This window comes from Nicotiana tomentosiformis, chromosome 12, assembly GCF_000390325.3.
Source record: "Nicotiana tomentosiformis chromosome 12, ASM39032v3, whole genome shotgun sequence".
Lineage (NCBI taxonomy): Eukaryota > Viridiplantae > Streptophyta > Magnoliopsida > Solanales > Solanaceae > Nicotiana > Nicotiana tomentosiformis.
The window spans coordinates 123,134,994-123,156,551 of record NC_090823.1 but is presented as its reverse complement, the minus strand read 5'-3'; the positions used below and the strand labels follow the sequence as shown (position 1 = coordinate 123,156,551).

The 21,558-nt window shown below is 38.9% G+C and overlaps 1 protein-coding gene and 1 long non-coding RNA gene across 2 annotated transcripts; both read left to right on the top strand.

The window, feature by feature from the left end:
* The first annotated feature begins 688 nt into the window (after positions 1–688).
* On the top strand, positions 689–1,847 carry LOC138903532 (uncharacterized). Its single transcript, XR_011412727.1, has 2 exons — positions 689–994; positions 1,195–1,847. It is a non-coding gene; the product is annotated as an uncharacterized lncRNA (long non-coding RNA).
* Positions 1,848–4,177: 2,330 nt separating this feature from the next.
* LOC138903338 (uncharacterized) lies at positions 4,178–16,593 on the top strand. The gene is made up of 2 exons (XM_070191287.1): positions 4,178–4,702; positions 16,555–16,593. Exons 1-2 carry the CDS (start codon positions 4,178–4,180, stop codon positions 16,591–16,593), a joined length of 564 nt encoding a protein of 187 aa, XP_070047388.1.
* The last annotated feature ends 4,965 nt before the right edge of the window (positions 16,594–21,558 follow it).

The window sequence follows — 21,558 nt, the reverse complement described above, 5'->3', positions numbered from 1 at the left end:
TCAACGTAATTAAAATAATTTAATATTTATTAAAACAAATATGAATTTTGAATTCATTCAAAGTAAAAATGAGAAGCCTTTTATTTTTTTAATAAATATTAAATTATTTTAATTACATTGAAAAGTAATTATAAATATTAAAGTATTTATATCTAAATACTTAAACCAAATAATGAAAAGAAATAAAAACCAAAAAAGAAATAGAAAAACAAAATTTTGTTGGAGGCAGAATCGAACCCTAGACTTCAAGGGCAAAACCCACCTTTAATTTAAGTCTTTAAACATTGCACCACGTAGTTTTCATACATTAAATTCTCTTTATCTTCTTTTCATGCGCCGTGTGTGTGGCAAAACGAAAGAAAGAGGGAGATGCTTGGAAAAAATAGACATAGCACATTCAATTAATGCATTATACCTATTTTGTACCCATTTCTGGGGAAAAAGGGTCAAAATTTTTCATATACTATCGAAAATTAGTCACGTTTATAGCTGTTTCTACTTTCAGTCTAACTATAAGCCTACCGTTAGTAAAGTATACAAAATCGTCCCTAACCCTAACAAATTTCCAACGTGGTAGTAGGACCCCTCACTTAGTGTGCCAACTGGGTAAATACCAACCCGAATCTCATTTTTTTGACCCAACTATCCAACTACTTTATGGGTCCCACATCTCTCTCTCTCTTAATTCAACCGACAACTTTTCTTCTTCCTCGGTTCTTCTTTTCCAGTTCTTGTTCTTCCTTTGTTTTTTCTTTTTTTTCCTCTTTCATTTTGGAATTGGGAAATTATGGTTGATAAGATAACCATGGTTTTTTGGTTTCTTATCTTATGTACAAAAGTTCAGTGGGAATATTTAGCTTTTTCTTTTGTGATTCTTGATTGCAGGATCTTGGCGATAGTGTTAGCTTCTAGTTGAGAAAATATCTGAGAATGCTTACCACCGGAAAAGCTCTCTGGACAGTGACAAAACTCGGATGACCCCATCCCCATTCATGTAATTTTTCTCATTCTTCTTCTTTTCTGTTTCAACATGACCCCACCCCTCTTTTCTGTTCCGACATCTATTGGAAATCTATTTGGAATTTACAGTCTACTGATAAGTGAGAGACTACTTATTAGCGCCTTTTAGCTTTTATTTTAGTCCAAAAGTATTTAATTATATTCCCGAAAATTGATAAATATGCTTATTTGCAGGAGCATTGAAAAATGAGCCATTACGATAAAATCTAACTCAAGAAGGAGTGATTTTGAACAAGGACAAAAATCAAGCACACAAGCTCAAGTGCGGACCGCAGATTTCTATCTGCGGCCGCAAAATGTGAAGAAGAATCAACAGAGCTCCAGTGCAAAGTGCGGACCGCACAATAATTATGCGGCCGTAGAAGTTAAAGTTCAGAGAGATCAACTTCAAGCTAAAAAATTAATGTGGACTACACTATAATTGTGCGGCCGCAGAAATCAACTATGGGACCGCACTCAGAAAATGTGCGGTCCGCAAAAGAGCCCAGTGCGGTCGCACCCAGAATTGTGCGGATCGCAGAACTTAAGAGACGCGGCCGCAATCCAGAATTGTGCGGCTGCAGAACCAAATCCTGTCAAGAGCTGAAGAGAAGTGCGGACCGCACACAGAATTATGCGGCCGCAGAACCTCCAAAAGGGCATTTTTGTCCGAAAATTTCAGCTGTTTATAAATAGACTTCTTTCATGAAATTAGGTCAAGTTTTGAATACTGACAAGTCTGTAGCCGTTTTTCTTTACCGTTTTAGGAAACTTTAGCTTATATTGGTGATTTAACCTTGGATTTTCATCTATTAATCTTGCAATATGAGTTTTATCATCTTTTATTCTTTATTTTCTTCAATACCCAGTATGAGTAGTAAGATTTTTAGCTAGGGTTGTGACCCAACCCTAGTGTGTGAATCTAATGGATGTTTGATTTATGGCTTGTTTATGGTTGGGTGTTTATTATTTAGCCTTGTTATTGCTTATAATTGTAGAATTAATGGTTGCAAATATTAGTTCATGCCTACTTAACTTAGTCTCTTCTTGAGAAAGAGAGACTTAGACTAGAAAACTTGGCTAACAAGAATTTGGGATAAAACCAAGAGATTGATAGTCCCAATTAAAGGGTTGAATCTAGAGATAGTAAACCTCGACTTGAGCATTTTATCAACTGTATTGTTCAATACCCATTTGGACTTGAGAAAGCCAAATTAGGCAAAATCACTCCCTTACCGAGAGGTATTGAGTGGGTAATTGAGTGTTGATTGCAATAATACATACCGACCAACGAAACAAGCTTTAAAGTTTACAACCCGTTAGGCAAACACCTAGGTGAAAGTCATAACCCTAGGCCTTTTATATATTTGAAAACAACAACAAAAACAACATTCTCTAGTTTCATATCTTAGACTTTTAATCCGTAGCGTAATTTTTAGAAGTAAAAACAAATCAACATTTGTGAAAGTGCAATCAAGATACTTCACGTGCTTGATCCAAATATATACCATTAATCCCATCTCAGCTCCCCGTGGATTCGATCTCGACTCCTTATTGGGTATTACTATTACAATCGACCGTTTCACAACCCCAAATAGAGGTGTGACTTGTACAAGATCAATTTTTGGCGCCGTTGCCGGGAGCTAAAAATGGATTTAGCTATATATTTGGTTTTGTGTGTGATTTGTCTTCCTTTCCTTACATGTTACTAATCTTTTTTGAAACAATTATAGGTGAAACAATGGCTCTCAACGACAATGATCCTCTCGGAAATATGCCATTAGGGGATGACATGGATGATGACCAAGTTGAAGTGGTTCCTCTTGAGCCTCAAGCAAATAGACGAAGTCGACTGCCTCAAGACAACGTTCCCGTTCCACCTCCCCCTCCTCCAAGAGCGGCTCTACACCGGGTGTTTCCGAATAAAGGGTATGCAAGTGCCATAGTCCCGCCCCGCATTAGGATGGAAAACTTTCAAATCACAAATGTTATGCTCATATTGCTAAAGCAACGAGGATTCTTCACCGGGGCTCCGAATCAAAATGTATACAAACACTTGAAGGGGTTTGTGGACACTTGCTGGGGGAGTAAACAGACAAACGTCTCAGAGGATACTTTAAGGTTGAGGCTATTACATTTTCCTCTACGGGGGAAAGCCTTGGATTGGTTAAAAAGGTTGCCAAACCATTCCATCCGTACATGGGATGCATTGGCGGAGAAATTTACTTCTAAGTTCTTTTCTCCCGGGCATATGGCTACTCTTAGAGACGAGATTCTAGCATTCAAACAAGAACCCAATGAGCCTTTGCATGAGATATGGGAGAGGTACCGAACCATGATGAAAGAGTGCCCAAACAATGACATGACGGAGGCTATGATTCAACAAACTTTCTATAGGGGCAACCAAGACAATTGGAATGGTGGTAACAACCAAGGTAATTGGAACAATCAAAACAATCAAGGAAATTGGAATGGTCAAAACAACCAAGGCAATTAGGGTGGCAATAGTCAAGGATATTGGGGAGGCAGCAACCAAAGGGGATGGAACAATAACCAAGGAAATTGGGGGTAGGGCTTTCAAAGGCCCCCGATGTATCAACAACCGAGCAACCCGCCTCCTTATCCTTTCCATGGTCCAAGCTCTTCCAACAATAAGATAGGGCGAATTGAGAACATGTTCAAATAAATGATGGAGAAGAATGCCGACTCTGATGCTCAACTAGCCTCTCACAACACTTCAATTCGCAATTTAAAAGTTCAATTGGGGAAAATCTCGCAAGCTTTAAACGCTCGTCCTAAGGGGGCACTACCTAGTGACATGGTGGTGAACCCAAAGAGTGGGAACAATACGGAACATTCCATGGTCATTACTATAAGGAGTGGAAAAGGTGGGGATACACCCACCTCAAGTCAAAGGAAAATTATGGATGATGAGCAAGTAATATCAGAAGATGAGATTCTGAACAATGTGGTGCAAGCAAATGACGAAGTAAGAATTGATATTGATGACTATGTAGAGGAGATTCAAGAGGAAGTGAACCCGTCTATGGAGCACATTGTTGACATACCAGAACCGATAGTGCCAAAGGCTAAGGCACCAATGCCAAGGCATCCTCCTTCATACCCTCAAAGGCTTGCCAACTAAAATGGCGAGAACCAATTCAAAAAGTTCACTGACATGATGAAAAGCCTATCTATTAATGTTCCATTGGTTGAGGCTTTGGAGCAAATGCCCGGTGACGCAAAGTTCATGAAAGATTTGGTGACAAAGAAGAGGTCGATGAATTGTGAAACTATAAAGATCACTCATCTAGTGAGTGCAATTGTGCACTCAATGGCTCCTAAATTGGAAGATCCCGGCGCTTTAACAATCCCTTGCACCATTGGAAGTGCTGACTTTGCTAAAGCTCTTTGTGATCTTGGGGCAAGTATCAATTTGATGCCCTATTCGGTTTTCAAGACTTTGGGAATTGGGCAACCAAAACCCACATCTATGATATTACAAATGACATATCGTACTATGAAGAGACCATTGGGTATTATTGATGATGTGTTGGTTCGTGGTGATAAATTTATCCTCCCGGCAGATTTTGTGATTCTTTATTATGAAGTGGACTATGAGGTACCGATTATTCTGGGTAGACCTTTACTTGCTACGGGGAAGGATCTTGTTGATGTGGAAGCCGGTGAGCTCACTTTTTGGGTGGGTGATGAAAATATGGTTTTCCATGTGTGTAAATCTATGAGGCAACCGGATAGCAATGAAGTGTGTTCGTTTGTGGACTTGGTGACCGATGTGATTATTGATGATACTAGTGCCACGATGAATGTTGATGATACATTGGAGGTCGTTTTGCTTAACCTTGATGATGACGAGAAGGATGGCTATGTGGAATGTGTAAATACATTGAAAGGAATGGGGTCGTACACTTATGAACCCCGCAAATTGTCCTTGGATCTTGAAAATCGGAAGACTCCTCTAACAAAACCCTCAATCGAGGAGCCTCCCATTTGGAGTTAAAGCTATTTCCTCCGCATCTCATGTATGAATTCCTTGGCCCACTCAGGACCCGAACTAACCAACCCGATACAACACAATACATCTAATTAACACATAAAGAAGCAGAAATGGAAAAATGGGGCTATAACTCTCGAAACGACCGGTCGTGTCGTTACAGTTGTAATTAAGTAAAAGATGACGGTATTTTGTATGAATATTATATTATTGGCACGGCTTTTAAGTTGTGGTCCATAATCTGCCATAAAATAATTTTATGAGCTACATGTATCTTCAATCGTAAATTGAGAATTTTGTGAGTAATGAATAGTTACCATTAAAGTGGTTTGTGGAAAATTATTAATAAATCTGTACATGTGAAATTATGTCTATTCATGGATTGAGAATTATGATTAATAAGTAGAATCCATAAAACGGTATATTTATTAGAGTTATTAAAAGCGGCTTGATGTACCATGTAAAAATTATCCTTGATAAATCTACATTAGTGGTGGAGGTTCTTAACTAGAAAAAGAGTGTTATCTTTGGATACTAGTAAGACCAACTCTATAATGACCCGACCGGTTGTTTTGAGTATTAACGCTCCCTTCAATGGCTTAAGATCTCGAGCACCTCCGTATTATGTGTTATGACATGCGTGCATAGCCGAGTTCGGACTTCGGATGATTCGGGATTTATGTGGAAGAAGGATTCACGTTTTAGAAGCTTAGGCGGTAAGAGTTGACCGGAATTTGACTTTTGTGTAGAAGACTCTGAAATAGTATTTTGATGATTCCAATAGCTTCGTATGGTGATTTTGGACTTAGGCGTGCGTCCGGATTTGGAGATCCGTAGAGTAATTTGAAGCATTTTGGTGAAAGTTTGAAAGCTGAAGTTTTTGGAAGGTTGAGAGATTTGATCGAGAGTTGACTTGGGTTATATCGGGGTCGAATTTCGATTCCGAGGGTTGAATTAGCTTTGTTATGTCATTTGGACTTGCATGCAAAATTTGACGTCACTCCAGGCTGATTTTATATGTTTCGGCACGAGTTTTGGAAGTTTGAAGATTTGAAAGTTCATAAGTTTGATTTGAGGTGTGATTCATAATTTCGACTTTATTTGATGTGATTTGAGACCTCAAGTAGGTTTGTGTTGTGTTACGGGACTTGTTGATATGTTCGCACGAAGTCCCGACTGGCTTGAGTGAGTTTCGAATAGGTTTAGGTTGTGTTGCGCTTGTTTTTTATGCTTCGACGTCATTATTTCAAGAATAAATGGTACCACATTAAGATAATGAGTTCCAAATTCAGTTTTATTGGACCATTAGATCTTTATCGTAATTACGGAGCCATAGAAAAAAGAATCGTCAAATTCGGACATCATATGAGAGAGTTATACTCATTTCCGTGTCGGTGAGACTGCTGGTGTCACGACCCAATTTCTCCTATAGGCCGTGATGGCGCCCAACGTTACCGCTAGGCAAGCCAACAATGAACTAACTCTGTGATCCTTTCTTTTAAAGATTTGAAATAGTTGATTTTTAGTTTGTGCATAAATAAGAAGTAAGGATTTAATAAAAATGAGATATCAAAAATTTTGAAAGCAAGTGAGATAAGTAAAATAACCTAAAACCATCAAGCGTCTACTAGCATAAATATCCAGGACCCGTGTCACAAATGTATGAGCTACTAGTAGAATATACAAAAGAATACCACACTACTGTCTGAAATGAAATAGACAGAAAATAAAGCAGAAGAAAGACTTCGGCTGCTGCAGAACGGGCTCAGAAGGCAACTCACCGCGAAGTCTCATAGTAATCCGGGATGCATGCCGGACTGATATCTAGATGCACCTGCCCCAGATCATGCACGGTTAGTGCAGAAGTGTAGCTTGATTACATAAATAATATATACCCAGTAAGTATCCAGTCTAACCTCGAAGAAGTAGTGACGAGGGGTCGACTCCGACACTTAGTATGGGACAACAATGGAATAATGAAATTATAACTAAGCATGGACTATCTAAATACAACTGAAAACGCAATAACAAGAATAAATGAACAATTCTTTCACTAATAGTAAGGCCCAATTAATTTTCATCATTTAACAAATAAATCTCTCAAGCCAATACATCAATATCAATTATAGTTGGGTTCAAGAATCATTACGCACAAATTATGCCGAGGTCATACGACCCGATCCAACATACAAGTAAATAAATTGTGCACTGCCGAGGGTCAAATGGCACGAACCATAGATGCATCTATTCTATTACCGACGCATTCGGCCCGATTCACAAGAAGAGAAAATATTGAATAAATAACCGATTCAAAGATTATTAAGAAGCTAATATTTAAGAAACATCAATTCTCTTTAACGGTCAAGTAACCCGTCCAAAACTCAAGTAAATGAAATTCGACCTTTTTCAATTCCTTTATCAGTTCCAATATGATTTAAGCACTTAAATTAGCAAGTAAGATGAAAACACGCAAGTATCACATGATTTGGATCCTAAACTACCAGACATAAGCATAATTAGTAGCTACATACGGACTCTCATCACCTCGTGCGCACGTAACCCCCACAAATAGGATCACATATTAAATCAATTCATCCATGGGGTTAGTTCCCTATTACAAGGTTAGAAAAGAGACTCACCTCATCTCAAAGCCTACTTTCCGATCCAAGATTGTGCTTAAACCCTCAATTCGGTGCCAAATGACTTGAAACTAGCCAAATGTTATATAAAATAGTCAATACATGTTTCAAAGTTCATATCATAATTATTAAAGTGATTGCCCAACCTCAATTGAAGAATTCCTAAAATTTATCCCCGGGCCCACGTGCCCGGATTCCGAAAAGTTTTCAAGAAAGTTGTTACCCATAACCCCATGAACTCAAATATACAATTTTTACTAAATTCCATAACCATTTTCGTGGTTAAATCCCATTTTTATCAAAAACCTAGATTTTTACCTAAACCCATAATTTTTCACTAATTTACATGTTACATCTACCGATAACCTATGTATTTAACTCACATTGTGTAGAAATTACTTACCCCAAAGTGTTAGGTGAAATCCCCTTTCTAAGAGCTCCAAGAATCGCCCAAGCAATGAAATAAATGAGCTCAAAATGCCTAAGTCCCGTATTAAATGAGGGTCTGCCTCCAGCGATTTCCGCTTCTGCGGTCACTGGGTCGCATCTACGGCATCGCTTCTGCGGACCAAGGTCCGATTCTGTGGAAGTGCCAGAGGCCAAATGGTTTCGCTTCTGCGAATGGGATCCCGCTTTTGCGGCATGCGTGTCGCTCCTGCGGCTAAGGCTGCTTCTGCGTTTTCCTCAATTGCACATGCGCTTTCGCAAGTGTGCACAATCACCCACATCTACGGTCCATGTCCAAACGTTCCCAATCCGCTTCTACGGAAAAAATCACGCACCTGCGGCCAAAAGCTCGCAGGTGCCGGCACATCAGAACTGGTACACCAACAGCCCTTTTTGAGTCTTAACTCAATCCGCGCATCGTCCGAATGGCATCCGGGGCCTCTGAGGCCCCGTCCAAACATACCAAAAAGTTTGAAATCATAAAACAGACTCGCTCGAACTCTCGGAACGTACAAAACAATATTAAAACTAAGAATCATACCCCAAACCAATTGAATCAAAAATATGAACTTCAAGTTCTTCTAACTTACTCCAACGCGCCGAAATATACCTAAGCTACTCGGAACGACACCAAATTTTGCGTGCAAGTCTTAAATCACCATACAGAACTATTCCCAGACTCGGAATCCCAATTGGACCTGGATAACATCAAATCCTACTTCCAACCAAATTTAAAGAACTTAAAAACCTTCAAAGAGCCAACTTTGACTATTAAGCGCCGAAACGCTCCTGGATCATCCAAAACCCGATCTAAACATATGCCCAAGTCAAAAATCACCATACGAACCTATTGGAACCGTCAAATCCCTATTTTGAGGTCGTTTACTCAAAATGTTGACCGAAGTCAAACTTAGCCTTTAAAGCCAAACCAAGGAACCAAGTGTTCCGATTTCAATCCGAACTCCTCCAAATCCCGAACTAACCATCCTCGCAAGTCATAAAGAGTAAAATCACATACGAGGAGTCTTATTTAGGGTAACGGGGTTCTAAAAAGCAAAATAATCGGTCGGGTCGTTACCAACTGGTTTCTATCGCAATTGCGATGGCCAGTTCCCAATTGCGAACATTTTATCGCAATTGCGATGCCCAGTTCGCAATTGCGAACATTTTATCGCAATTATGACCTTTTCCAGCCTTGTTCTTGTTTGTAATTGCGAAGGCTTCTTCGCTTTTGCGATTGCGAACCCTGGATCGCAAATGCGACATCTGTATCTTGTTTTCAGCTATGTAATTCAGGTTTTTGCTTTAATTTGTGATACTTTTGAACCCTAGGTCTGAGAGTGGGCGATTTTGAGAGAGGAACTTCATCTACAATCGTTGGTTAAGTGCCTTAGTTTAATATCTATGTATATTTCATGATTTTATTTGCGTTTTAACAACAAAATGGTAAGATTCAAAGTGAAAAGTTGGAACATTTGTAAAAAATTTCAAAAATGAATAACGAGGATGGTTGAACTCGTATCGGAATGGGTGTTCGGATTTTGTGAATTTTATCGGGTTTCAAGGTACGAGCCCGGGGGTTGACTTTTGGGTTAACTTTTTAGTTTTTGTTAAAAATTGAAGCTTTATTATCCAGGATTGATGTAACGACCCGGCCGGTCATTTTGAATATTATAACCATGTTCTCCCATTTACTGCTCAAACTATGCCTTACAATTATTTTATGACTTATCGGGTTAGTTGGTTCGGGTCCGGAAGGAATTCGGGGTGAAATGAGACACTTAGTCTCATAATTAAAACTTTAAGTTAGAAACTTTGACCGGATATGGACCTATGTGTAAACGACCTCGGATTCGAATTCTAACAATTCCAATAACTCCGTATGATAATTTTGGACTTAGGAGCGTGTCCGTAAATTTATTTGGAGGTCCGTAGAGGAATTAGGCTTGAAATGTCGAAAGTTGAATTTTTGGAAAGTTTGACCAGGGGTTGACTTTTTGATAACGGGGTCGGAATCCAATTTTGAAAATTGGAATACCTCTGTTATGTCATTTATGACTTGTGCGCAAAATTTGAGGTAAATCGGACGTGATTTGATAGGTTTCGGAGTCATTTGTAGAAATTAGAAATTTCAAAGTTTATTAGGCTTGAATTGGGGTGTCATTTATGATCTGCATCTGCTTGTCCTTAAGGACACGGTTCAGCACGGTGATGCCGAGGAAGTCACTATTGCAGATGATGGTGTATTACGGATGCAGGGCACGCTATGTGTGCCTAATGTAGATGGTTTGCATGAGCTGATTCTCCAGGAAACTCACAGTTCGCGATATTCTATTCATCCAGGCGCCACGAAGATGTATCAGGATTTGAGGCAGCACTATTGGTGGAGGTGAATGAAGAATGGTATAGTTGGGTTTGTAGATCGGTGTCTAAATTGTCTACATGTAAAGTATGAGCATCAGAGACCAGACGGATTGCTACAGAGACTTGAAATTATGGAGTGGAAGTGAGCGTATTACCATGGACTTCGTAGTTGGGCTCCCACGAACTTTAAGAAGTGTCCATCATTTCAGATCGGGGCATGCAATTTACATAACAGTTTTGGAGAGCAGTGCAACGAGAATTGGGCACACAGGTTCAGTTGAGTACAACATTTCACCCTCAAACGGACGGACAATCCGAGCGCACTATTCAGATATTGGAGGATATGCTATGCGCATGTGTCATTGATTTTGGGGGTTCTTGGGATCAATTTCTGCCACTCGCGGAGTTTGTCTACGATAACAACTACCAGCAGAGTATTCAGATGGCCCCGTATGAGGCTTTGTATGGGATACGGTGCCGGTCTCCGGTGGGTTGGTTTGAGCCGGGTGAGGTTAGACTATTGAGTACTGACTTGGTTCAGGATGCTTTAGAGAAGGTCAAAGTAATTCAGGAATGGTTTCGTACGGCACAATCTAGACAGAAGAGTTATGCCAACAGGAAGGTTCGTGATGTTGTTCACATGGTTGGGAAGAAGGTTCTGCACAAGATTTAACACATGAAGGGTGTGTTGAGGTTCGGGAAGAAGGGCAAATTGAGCCCTCGGTATATTGGGCCTTTTGAGATACTTAAGAAAATTGGGAGGTGGCATATGAAATTGCTTTGCCACCTAGTCTATCAGGTGTTCATCCAGTGTTCCATGTATCCATGCTCCGAAAGTATGTTGGGGATCCGTCTCATATTCTGGATTTCAGTATTGTACAACTAGGAAGTAATTTGACTTACCATGTGGAGCCGGTGGCTATTTTAGACCGGCAGCTTAGAAAATTGAGGTCAAAGAGCATAGCATCAGTGAAGGTGCAGTGGAAAGGCCAACCAACCGGAGAATCTACTTGGGAGAGTGAGCAGGAGATGCAGAGCAAATATCCACACTTATTTGAGACTCCAGGAATTATTCTAAACTCGTTCGAGGACGAACGTTTGTTTAAGAGGGGGAGAATGTAACGATCCGGCCGGTCATTTTGAATATTATAACCTCGTTCCCCCATTTACTTCTCAAATTATGCCTTACGTTTGTTTTACGACTTATCAGGTTAGTTGGTTCGGGTCCGGAAGGAATTCAGGGTGAAATGAGAGACTTAGTCTCATACTTAAAAATTTAAGTTAGAAAATTTGACCGGATATGGACCTATGTGTAAACGACCTCGGATTCGAATTCTGACAATTCCAATAGCTCCATATGGTGATTTTGGACTTAGGAGCGTATCCGAAAAATTATTTGGAGGTCCGTAGAGGAATTAGGCTTGAAATACCAAAAGTTAAATTTTTGGAAAGTTTGACCGGGGGGATTGACTTTTTGATATCGGGGTAGGAATCCGATTCTGAAAATTTGAATACCTCTGTTATATCATTTATGACTTGTGCGCAAAATTTGAGGTAAATCTGACATGATTTGATAGGTTCCGGAGTCATTTGTAGAAATTAGAAATTTCAAAGTTTATTAGGCTTAAATTGGGATGTAATTCATGGTTTTAGCATTGTTTGAGGTAATGTGAGGGTTCGACTAAGTTCGTATAATATTTTAGGACTTGTTGGTATATTTGGTTGAGGTCCCAAGGGGCTCGGGTGAGTTTCGGATGTTTAACGGATCAAAAAGTGGACTAAAATAGCTGCTGCAATTTCCTTCTGCTGCAAATTCCATCTCGCAGAATCGAGCCCAGAATCTGCGAGAATCGACCATGAAATCGAGCCCAGATGCGAGCCCATAGTCGAAGACATGATTGAGGATCAGGATCAAAGCCACGATCGATTAGATTACATGATTTTGAGGTGTAAATCGGAGATTTGAACTAAGAAATTTGGAAATACGATTTTTAGATTTGAGGGTCGAGTTGAGGTCGGAATTTGGTAAAATTGGAATGGGTAGACTCGTGGTTGAATGTGCTTTCGGCTTTATAACTTTTGTCGGGTTCCGAGACGTGGGCCCCACAAGCAATTTTTGAGCTAAATTTCGGATTTTTATGGAAAATTAGTATTTTCTTATGGAATTAATTCCATTAAATATTATTGACTGAAACGAATTATTTATGGCTAGATTCGAGGCGTTTGGAGGCCAATTCACGAGGAAAGGACATTGCAGAATAAGAATTTCACGGTTTGAGGTAAGTAACAGTTATAAATCTGGTCCTGAGGGTATGAAACCTCGGATATTTGTGTCATATGACTGTTTTGGAGGTGACGCTCATGCTAGGTGACGGGCGTGTGGGCGTGCACCGAGGGGATTGTGACTTGATCTGTCCTGTGGAAATTGTATAGTTGAATAATTTATTGTTAGCTATATGCTCTCTATGTGTTGAAGAAATTTGACTGTAAATCATGTTAGAAATCATGTTTAGGCTACGTTATAGTACTATTAGGACGCGCAGAGGTCATGTACTTGTTGAATTATTTGCTAACTGTTGTTTTGTACGCAATCATGATTTTTCTTGTGTATTATACCTCAGTCTTTCTGGATATTTGTTGATACATTATGTTATCTTTGTTTGGGTTGATCTTTGTGATTTTTGAGAGCCTGAGAGACTATAGAGGTTAAAGACTGAGTAAGGCCGAGCGCCTGTCGGTGAGGTAAGGATATTATGGAACGTGAGTTGTCCGTGCAGGATATTATAGCACATGAGTTATCCGTGCAGCACGTGAGTTGTTCGTACAGATTATGGCGCTTGGGCTGTAGGAGCCCCCTTCGGAGTCTGTACACACACCCAGTGTGCGCGGGTACCCATTGAGTGTGAGTACTGAGGGCTGAGAGCCGAGTGGTTGAGCCGTTGTCATGCGTTGAGTGACTGTTGCCTGAGAGGCTATACTTGCTTTGCATTTGTTGTTGTACTTGGTTGCTATCTGTCATTGTTGTGAAATCTCTGAAAGATTTCATATCCGGATTACATGAACTTGAACTGTATAAAATTGATTTGACTTAAACTGCCGGAGTTGAAAACATATCTATTCTTTGCTGGAATTACTGGAAATGAACTGTAACTGTGTAGCTCGTCATTATCTTCAATTTCTCATTTATTATTGTTACTTGATGAGTTGGTTGTACTCATACTACACCCTGCACTTCGTGTGCAGATCAAGGTGTTCCCGGACATAGCGGGTGTTGACCATTTTGCGCAGTTGATTTTTAGGAGATTTTGAGGTAGTTTCCGTGTTCCGCAGACCTTGTCTCTCCTTCTTTATCTCCTTGTTTACTGTATTTGGTCTCGGACTATTATAGACCGTATTTTCCAGATTTGCATTCATATTAAATGTTCATATACTCAGTGACACCACATTTTGGGGAGTGTTCGTGTCAGTATTTGTGGAATTTTGTATTGTATTAAATTATTGTATTTTCAAACTTAAGAGAAATGGTGGTTTATCGAGAATATCTGCTTTCCTAGTATCGAGATAGGCGCCATCACGACAGGTTGGGAATTTTGGATCGTGACAGTTTTCTATGAGTTTTATTTATGGATTGAAGTTATATTGGCTAAATTTGAGTCGGCCGGAGGTTGTTTCACTTGAGAGGGTCATTTTAGAGTATCGGGCTTGATCCTTTGAGGTAAGTATCTTGCCTAACTTTGTGTGGGTTAAACTATCCCTTTGGATTTTAGTATTTGGTGCTAATTGTGTCATGTGAAGTCCGTGTACGCGAGGTGACAAGCATGTGCTCTGGCTTATTTGTGGAAAATTGACCTTTTAGGGCTCTTAGGTTCTTATGCTCATTAGATATGAAGTTGTTTTGTTATGTTAAGCTCCCCATTTACTAGTTTCACCTCTACGTATTTTAATTAGAAATAATTGCTTCATGTTCCACCCTTATTGTCTATTTGACTCTTATTTACCTTAACTGATGTTGTTGCCTCTTCGATTGCCATGTTATCCGTTCCTAATTACTTATCCTTAATTGAAATCATTATTATCTCTTCTGTAATTGCCTGTCCTTATTTGAGGTTATGATTATCTTTTCCCTTGCTTATCCTTAATTGAATTAATTGCATCTCTTCATAATTGCTCAACCCTAAATGAAGGTTAGTCATCCTTTATCGTAGTTTCCTCATCCTTCTTTGGAATCATTTGCTACATATTATTTCTCCCTTGTTGATCCATTCTTATTGAGACTAATATTCCCTATTGTGTTTATTCTTTGTGAGTTCGTTCAACCACTTCTTTGTGATCCAAAGCTCTTGAGTTGATTTACTTGTCGTATTCTCGTGTTATTGTTGTTGTTGTTGTTGTTGTACTCAGTTTTGTTGAGCCGAGGGCGATGCGTGGTTGTGGTATTGACACAATTTGGATGAAATGTTGTGGAATATGGTCACATGTTGTGAAAGTCATTCTATTGTGATGTTGTGTTTTTGGCACGTGATATTATTGGGAGGTTTTGTTCGGGTGTTTGCACGAGGTTTCTGTCGTGCTATTGTTACTATTGATATTTTCACATGCGGCATGACAAGGCGGGCTGTATATATGGGTTTGCGCATGTGGTGAGACAAGTTGGGAAAATTATTAAGCGTGTGCGGCGAGACAAGGCGGGCATTTACTTTATTATTGCGCATATGTCGAGACAAGATAAGTTATGTCGGGGATTGATTTGTGAAGGCCTGGGGGCATTGTTGTTATTGATATTTGTGTAGTGGCGTGCCTAACCTGTGTGAGTTTTACTTGGTGAAAATTGTGGGGATCGTTTCTTATGTGCCGTTCATTTTCTCTACTCTTATTTGTTAGCCCGAACTATGATAGAACACTTGCACAAGCATACGCGTACTTTATCACCCTATTAGTTTAAGAAGATGAAGACTGATGCTACTGATTATTTGTACATACTTCGTGTACTTGTCTTATATGTGAGAATTGTTCTATTGGCACATGAGTCGTCCGTGCAGTTATCAGTTATAATGAGGGCACAAGATGCCATGTGATTAGGGTTCATGAATTGGGACCCGTGAATTGTGTTAGTTTTGAGGTTTGGTACCTCGTGGTGATTATTGAACAAACCTGGTGCGAAAGCGGTTATTCTTATCAAGTTTCTACTTGTCTTTCCTTTATTTGTTTTCACTGGATTTAGACTGTGTCCATCTTACTCTACTGTGTTATTACTTGTGGCGTACCGCTGCTAATTGTTGCTTCTATTTCCTATTGCAAGCACCGTATTATTGTTTTTATTATGTGTAGTTATGTAGTACTCTGTTAGTTCTGTACCTATACTTGTTCAGTTATCAAGTCCAGTAGGTGTCTTGATTATCCCTCGTCACTACTCCACTGAGATTAGTCTTGATACTTACTGGGTACCGTTGTGGTGTACTCATACTACACTTTTGTACATTTTTGTGCAGATCCTGAAAATTTGGAGTCAGTCGATCGCTAGCTACCTGTACGGATCTTGCTGCGGAGACTCAAGGTAAACCTGTTGCTGCGTTCATATGCCTTGGAGTCATCTTCTGTTATTGTACTAGCATTGTTTATCTTTATTTCGAAATAGTTGTATTTTGAGGTTTTTGTAGCAAACTCAGTAGAGCTTATGACTTGTACTACCGGTTTTGGGAATTGTAATGGTGTATAAGATTTTTATCTCATACTCTTCGTTTGATGGTTGATTCTTCTATTAATTCAATAAGTGTTAGGCTTACCTAGTCTTAGAGACTAGGTGACATCACGACATCCTACGGAGAGAAAATGGGTCGTGACAAACTCTACCCATGAGAAGAGATATTGGGGTTTTCGCCGAACGGGCAAAAATGTAATATCTTAGATTCTTATGTATTTAATAAAAGGGTAATATATTGCAAAAGGAGATATTATGCATCCTAGAAATAGGAAGAACATAATATATGCCTTGAGCTAATTGTATAATTATAAGGAGAATGAAAATCAATATCGTATTTATTTTAATTCATGAAACTGCTTAAAACAGTTATTCTCCAAGTTTGGTTACAGGTTGGTGGTCATGAATTTGACGAGCTCCGATTGACCTGAAACTTGGTAAGTTCATCGAAACAATCTAGTGAAAAAAACTCACTGCTATGCGGAGAATCATGCTATTTTTCGGCATTTTGAGGTCGTTTAGATGGGTTTTCAAGAAGTTTATTAAATTGAATTTGTTATAAATATAAAAATTTATTATTTATATATCGGCTATATTTGTGTTGAATCTGGAACATGATGACACACGATGATTTAACTTGATATGATATATAGGAAGAATACAAATCACATGGCTTTAATCCTAAATACGCCAAAAATAATTTATTCGCATTTGGTCTAGTTTTTTGGTGATCGTGAATTTCACGATCTCTGAATGACCAGAAAATCTGGTACGATCATCGGAAACGATCAGTTAAGAAGAACTCACTGCTATGGAGTGAATCACATCGTATTTTGACGATTCGGGGTCGCTTAGATGAGTTATTTTGGAGGCTTGGCGGATTAAAATATGATTTACATATGAAAAGTCATCTTTTCAATCATTTTATTTATGTCTAATCTGGAACATGATAGCACATATTGATTTGATATGACTTGGTATATGGTAAGAATGTAAGTGATATTTTAAATTCTTATAAAATGCTTAAAATGGTAATTTTCCAAATTTGGTCGCAGTTTTGGAGATTGTGATTTTAACGGTCGGAAGGTAGGTCTATCAAAACCAACCCAGTGATCAATACTCAGTGTTATGCAGAGAAAAACTTTAATTTTAGCGTTTTAAGACCGTTTAAATGGGGTTTTGAACGTTTTTGTAAATATGAAACTTAATCCTCAGAGAAAAGTTCGTGGTTGTGATCAAGTGGTGATAGGAATTAACTCTTATGGTCTCCACTTTTTATTTATAGTGAGATAATAAATTTACACATTGAATTTAGGACTTCCTCCATACCGGATAAATTTATTGTAAGCTCACTAAGTGAAATACTAGTAATTGATATCGTGTACTTACTCTCTATCTGAGTATACATGTTGGATCAATGGAACTAGAGATATTGATTATGATGTCCACTTGACTTAAATTAACAGTATACTCTCCATCTGAGTTGGGTCTATTTTAATTTATTTGAGTGAATAATCTGGCATTACATATGTTTGTTGCATGAGTAGTTCTTTTTCCATCGAAATTATCTATTCAAGATGCAGGAATACATATATATGTAGTGTGTTTGAAATTTTAGTATTAAATGGTTATATACAATTGTTTGAAAATAACAGTATGATCTGCATCTGAGCTGGTTCAGTTTCTTTCTGGATTGTATAACTTTTGTATTATATACAGTAATATACTTTGCATCAATGATTCTTTTCCCATCGGAATTTGTTATTCAAGATGCATATATATATATATATATATATATATATATATATATTGAATGTAGTCTGAATTTTATTATTCAGTGTTTTGACTTATTATGATCTATTTAATGTTTTATCTCAACTCCACAATGACTTCATGCAATTTGTTGTATTACTTGTTAAAACTTTCTTTTGATAGTGATAAGACATTAATTTAAAGGATGCAATATATGTACCTTTTGTTAGAAGGAGTTTAATTCCGGTTTCTAGGCAAAATAAGAGATGAATATTTGTTTTATTTTTCAAATAACTCTTAGTTATTGAACTTGATAAACATTTTATCTCTTGTGGTACATGAATGCATGACCTTATTATTGTATATTAATGTCTCTCCTAAACAGAACAATATTAGTTTACCTCATAAGTGAATATGTTCTTCAAAATTGAGTAAAACTTATCTGTGCACTTTTGTCTAAGTCAGATTAATCTTGATAGGATTTCAAGTTGGTCTAGGATGGACCTTAAGGTTCACTGAAAGTAGAGGCACTAACAACTTTTGGATCCTGTTTGGAAGGAAATTTGACTAAAGGATGTTTTCCTTCAAAAGAAAATAAAACTAGTGATGAGTAAGAATGAATCCCTTCTAACTTACATAGTTAAATGAACATACTGGTAAGAGATTGTTTTGAATATTTTTGTGACGTTCATAAATGATTACTCACAATATTAATATATTTATTTGATGCACTGTAAGTCTTAATGGTTTAAGTAATTCAAGGTTTTTAATGTCATGACCCAAAATCCACTAAAGGTCGTGATGGCGCCTAACACCGCCGTCAGGCAAGCCATTAGTGAATGATTAACTTAATTACTCATTTTAGTACTTCTGAAATCATAATTTTTATCAATTAAGTAGTAAGAATTAGAATTCGCAGGGTAATTATAATATTTTTACAACTTCAATAATGAACAACCCGTAAGCACCCCCAAAATCCGGTGTCACAAGTGCATGAAGCATCAACTAGGAAATATAATGAAACATCATCTATCCGGAATACAATTTAGACAGGAGAATATAAATAACTCTGATGGAGACTCTGCAGGCTGTGAATCGTAACATAGAATGCAGCTCACGGTAAGTCCCCGCAACATTCGCGCCTTTGCGCCCAGAAGACCACCAGACATATGTGTATCTGCATAAAAATGTGCAACAAGTGTAGCATGAGTACGTAAATCAACGCGTACCCAGTAAGTATCTAGCCTAACCCTAGAGAAGTAGTGACGAGGGGTCGACACCGACACTTACTAGTAGTCCAATAAGACAGTTATAATAAGAAGTAAACAGATATGAGGCAGTGTAATAAGCAAAATAAAGAAGTATAAGTACATGGTGAAATTGTTCGCTCAACAATAAACTCAAACTCTCGATTTGTAGTTACCTCCTCCCAGATACACTGGCTTTTTGACAAATGATACGCATGTTTCCATAGAAGTATGTTATAGAAATGTCGAGGTGTACGGCCCGATCCCATCATAATCTGGTATACAACCATAGATACATATATTATATATTTCTAAGGTGAACGGCCTGCTCCCATGAGAGTGTGGTACATAATACTGCTGAGGCGAACGGCCTAATCCCATAAGATGTGCGAACTGCCGAGGGTCGAACAACACGAACCATAGATGTATCTATCCTGCCGAGGCGAACGACCCGATCCCTTAGAATAAGAAGATTTAATGGGTCATTGACCCCACGTATGAATAGGTGTGTGAGTTATAGGTCGTCACCAGATAGGTCGCCATAATTCAAATTAGGAAAACTCCTAGATACACTGGCTTTTTGACAAATGATACGCATGTTTCCATAGAAGTATGTTATAGAAATGCCGAGGTGTACGGCCCGATCCCATCATAATCTGGTATACAACCATAGATACATATATTATATATTTCTAAGGTGAACAGCCTGCTCCCATGAGAGTATGGTACATAATCCTGCTGAGGCGAACGGCCCAATCCCATAAGATGTGCGAACTGCCGAGGGTCGAACAACACGAACCATAGATGTATCTATCTTGCCGAATGGCCCGATCCCTTAGAATAAGAAGATTTAATGGGTCATTAACCCCACTTACGAATAGGCGTGTGAGTTATAAATATTTAAGGAAAACCTTTCAATGGAAACAAATAGCGCAGGGGAAATTCGTATAAGGAGTACAATTATTCCACGGCTAGTCATAAAGCCCGTCAAGTCTCTACAAAAACAAGTTTATCTCGCTACGCAAGTCCGGTCACAAGTCGTAATACGGAATAAAGAAATTAAACGAGCAACAATAACCCCTATAGTACAATTATAACATGGTATGAGCCTATGTCTACCCGAACAAAAGCATAAATGTAATTACGTACGGACTCTCGCCACCTCGTGTGTGCGTAGCCCGCACAACAAATAGCACATATCATTTACAACACCTAGGGGTAGTCTCCCCCTCCCCTCCCCCCACAGAGTTAGACAGGAGACTTACCTCGCTTCGAAGTTCCAAAACCGACTCCAACGCTCCTTAACACCTCAAACCGGTGACTGTCGACCCAAAACTAGTCAAATAAGATGCAACCCAATCAAAATATACTCTAATACCCATAATCAATCAATTCATAACAAATTTCCAACTCCGCTAGAAAAATCGATAAAGTCACCCTCGGGCCCACATGCCAGTATTCTGAAAATTTTCAAAGATAATCATTATCCATAACACTACGAACTCAAATATATGATTTATTCCAAATTCCATGCCCAAATCTGTGGTCAAAATCCAAAATTATCAATTCTAGGTTGTTCTTCAAAATCCCACATTTCTACTAATTTTCATGTTTAAATCCATATATAAATCATGTATTTAACTCACAAAGTGAAGAAAATACTTACCCTATAATAGATGATGAGAATGTCACTCCAAAATTGCTCCAAAAGCGGCTCCCATGGAAGAAATGAAGTGAAAATGAGCCAAACCCCCGATTTATCGTGAACACGGCACAGTCTGACCTTTATCGTGAACGCGGCACAGTCTGACCTTTATCGCGAACGCGGCACAGTCTGACCTTTATCGCGAACGCGGCACAGTCTGACCTTTATCGTGAACGTGGCACCGCCCTCGCGTTCGCGAAGCTCAACAAACTTAGGACCCAAACTCTTCTTCGTGAACGCGAAGTTGGCCTCACGAACGTGATGCTTCACCAGGCTGCTCCACCGCGAATGCGAAGATCAATCTCCCCAGGCCAGCCTTTCCCTTTCGCGAACGCGATGCCTTAACCGCAAACGCGTAGATTTGCCCCTCGAACCTTCACAAACGAGTGCCCTCAATCGCGAACGCGAAGCAAAAATGTCCAGCAACCATAAATCCTTCCTCGCGTACGCGATTTCCCCTAGGCGTTCGTGATGAACAACACTATAAGCAGCAATAGTAGTAGCCAAACGTGGAGAAATGTTCTGAAACCATCCCGAAACACACCTGAGGCCCCGGCCCCCGTCAAATCATACCAACCTGTCCCAATACATAACACGAACCTGCTTGAGGCCTCAAATGACATCAAACAACATCAAAACCATGAATTGTGCATCGATTCAAGGCTAATGAACTATTGAACTTCTAACTTCCA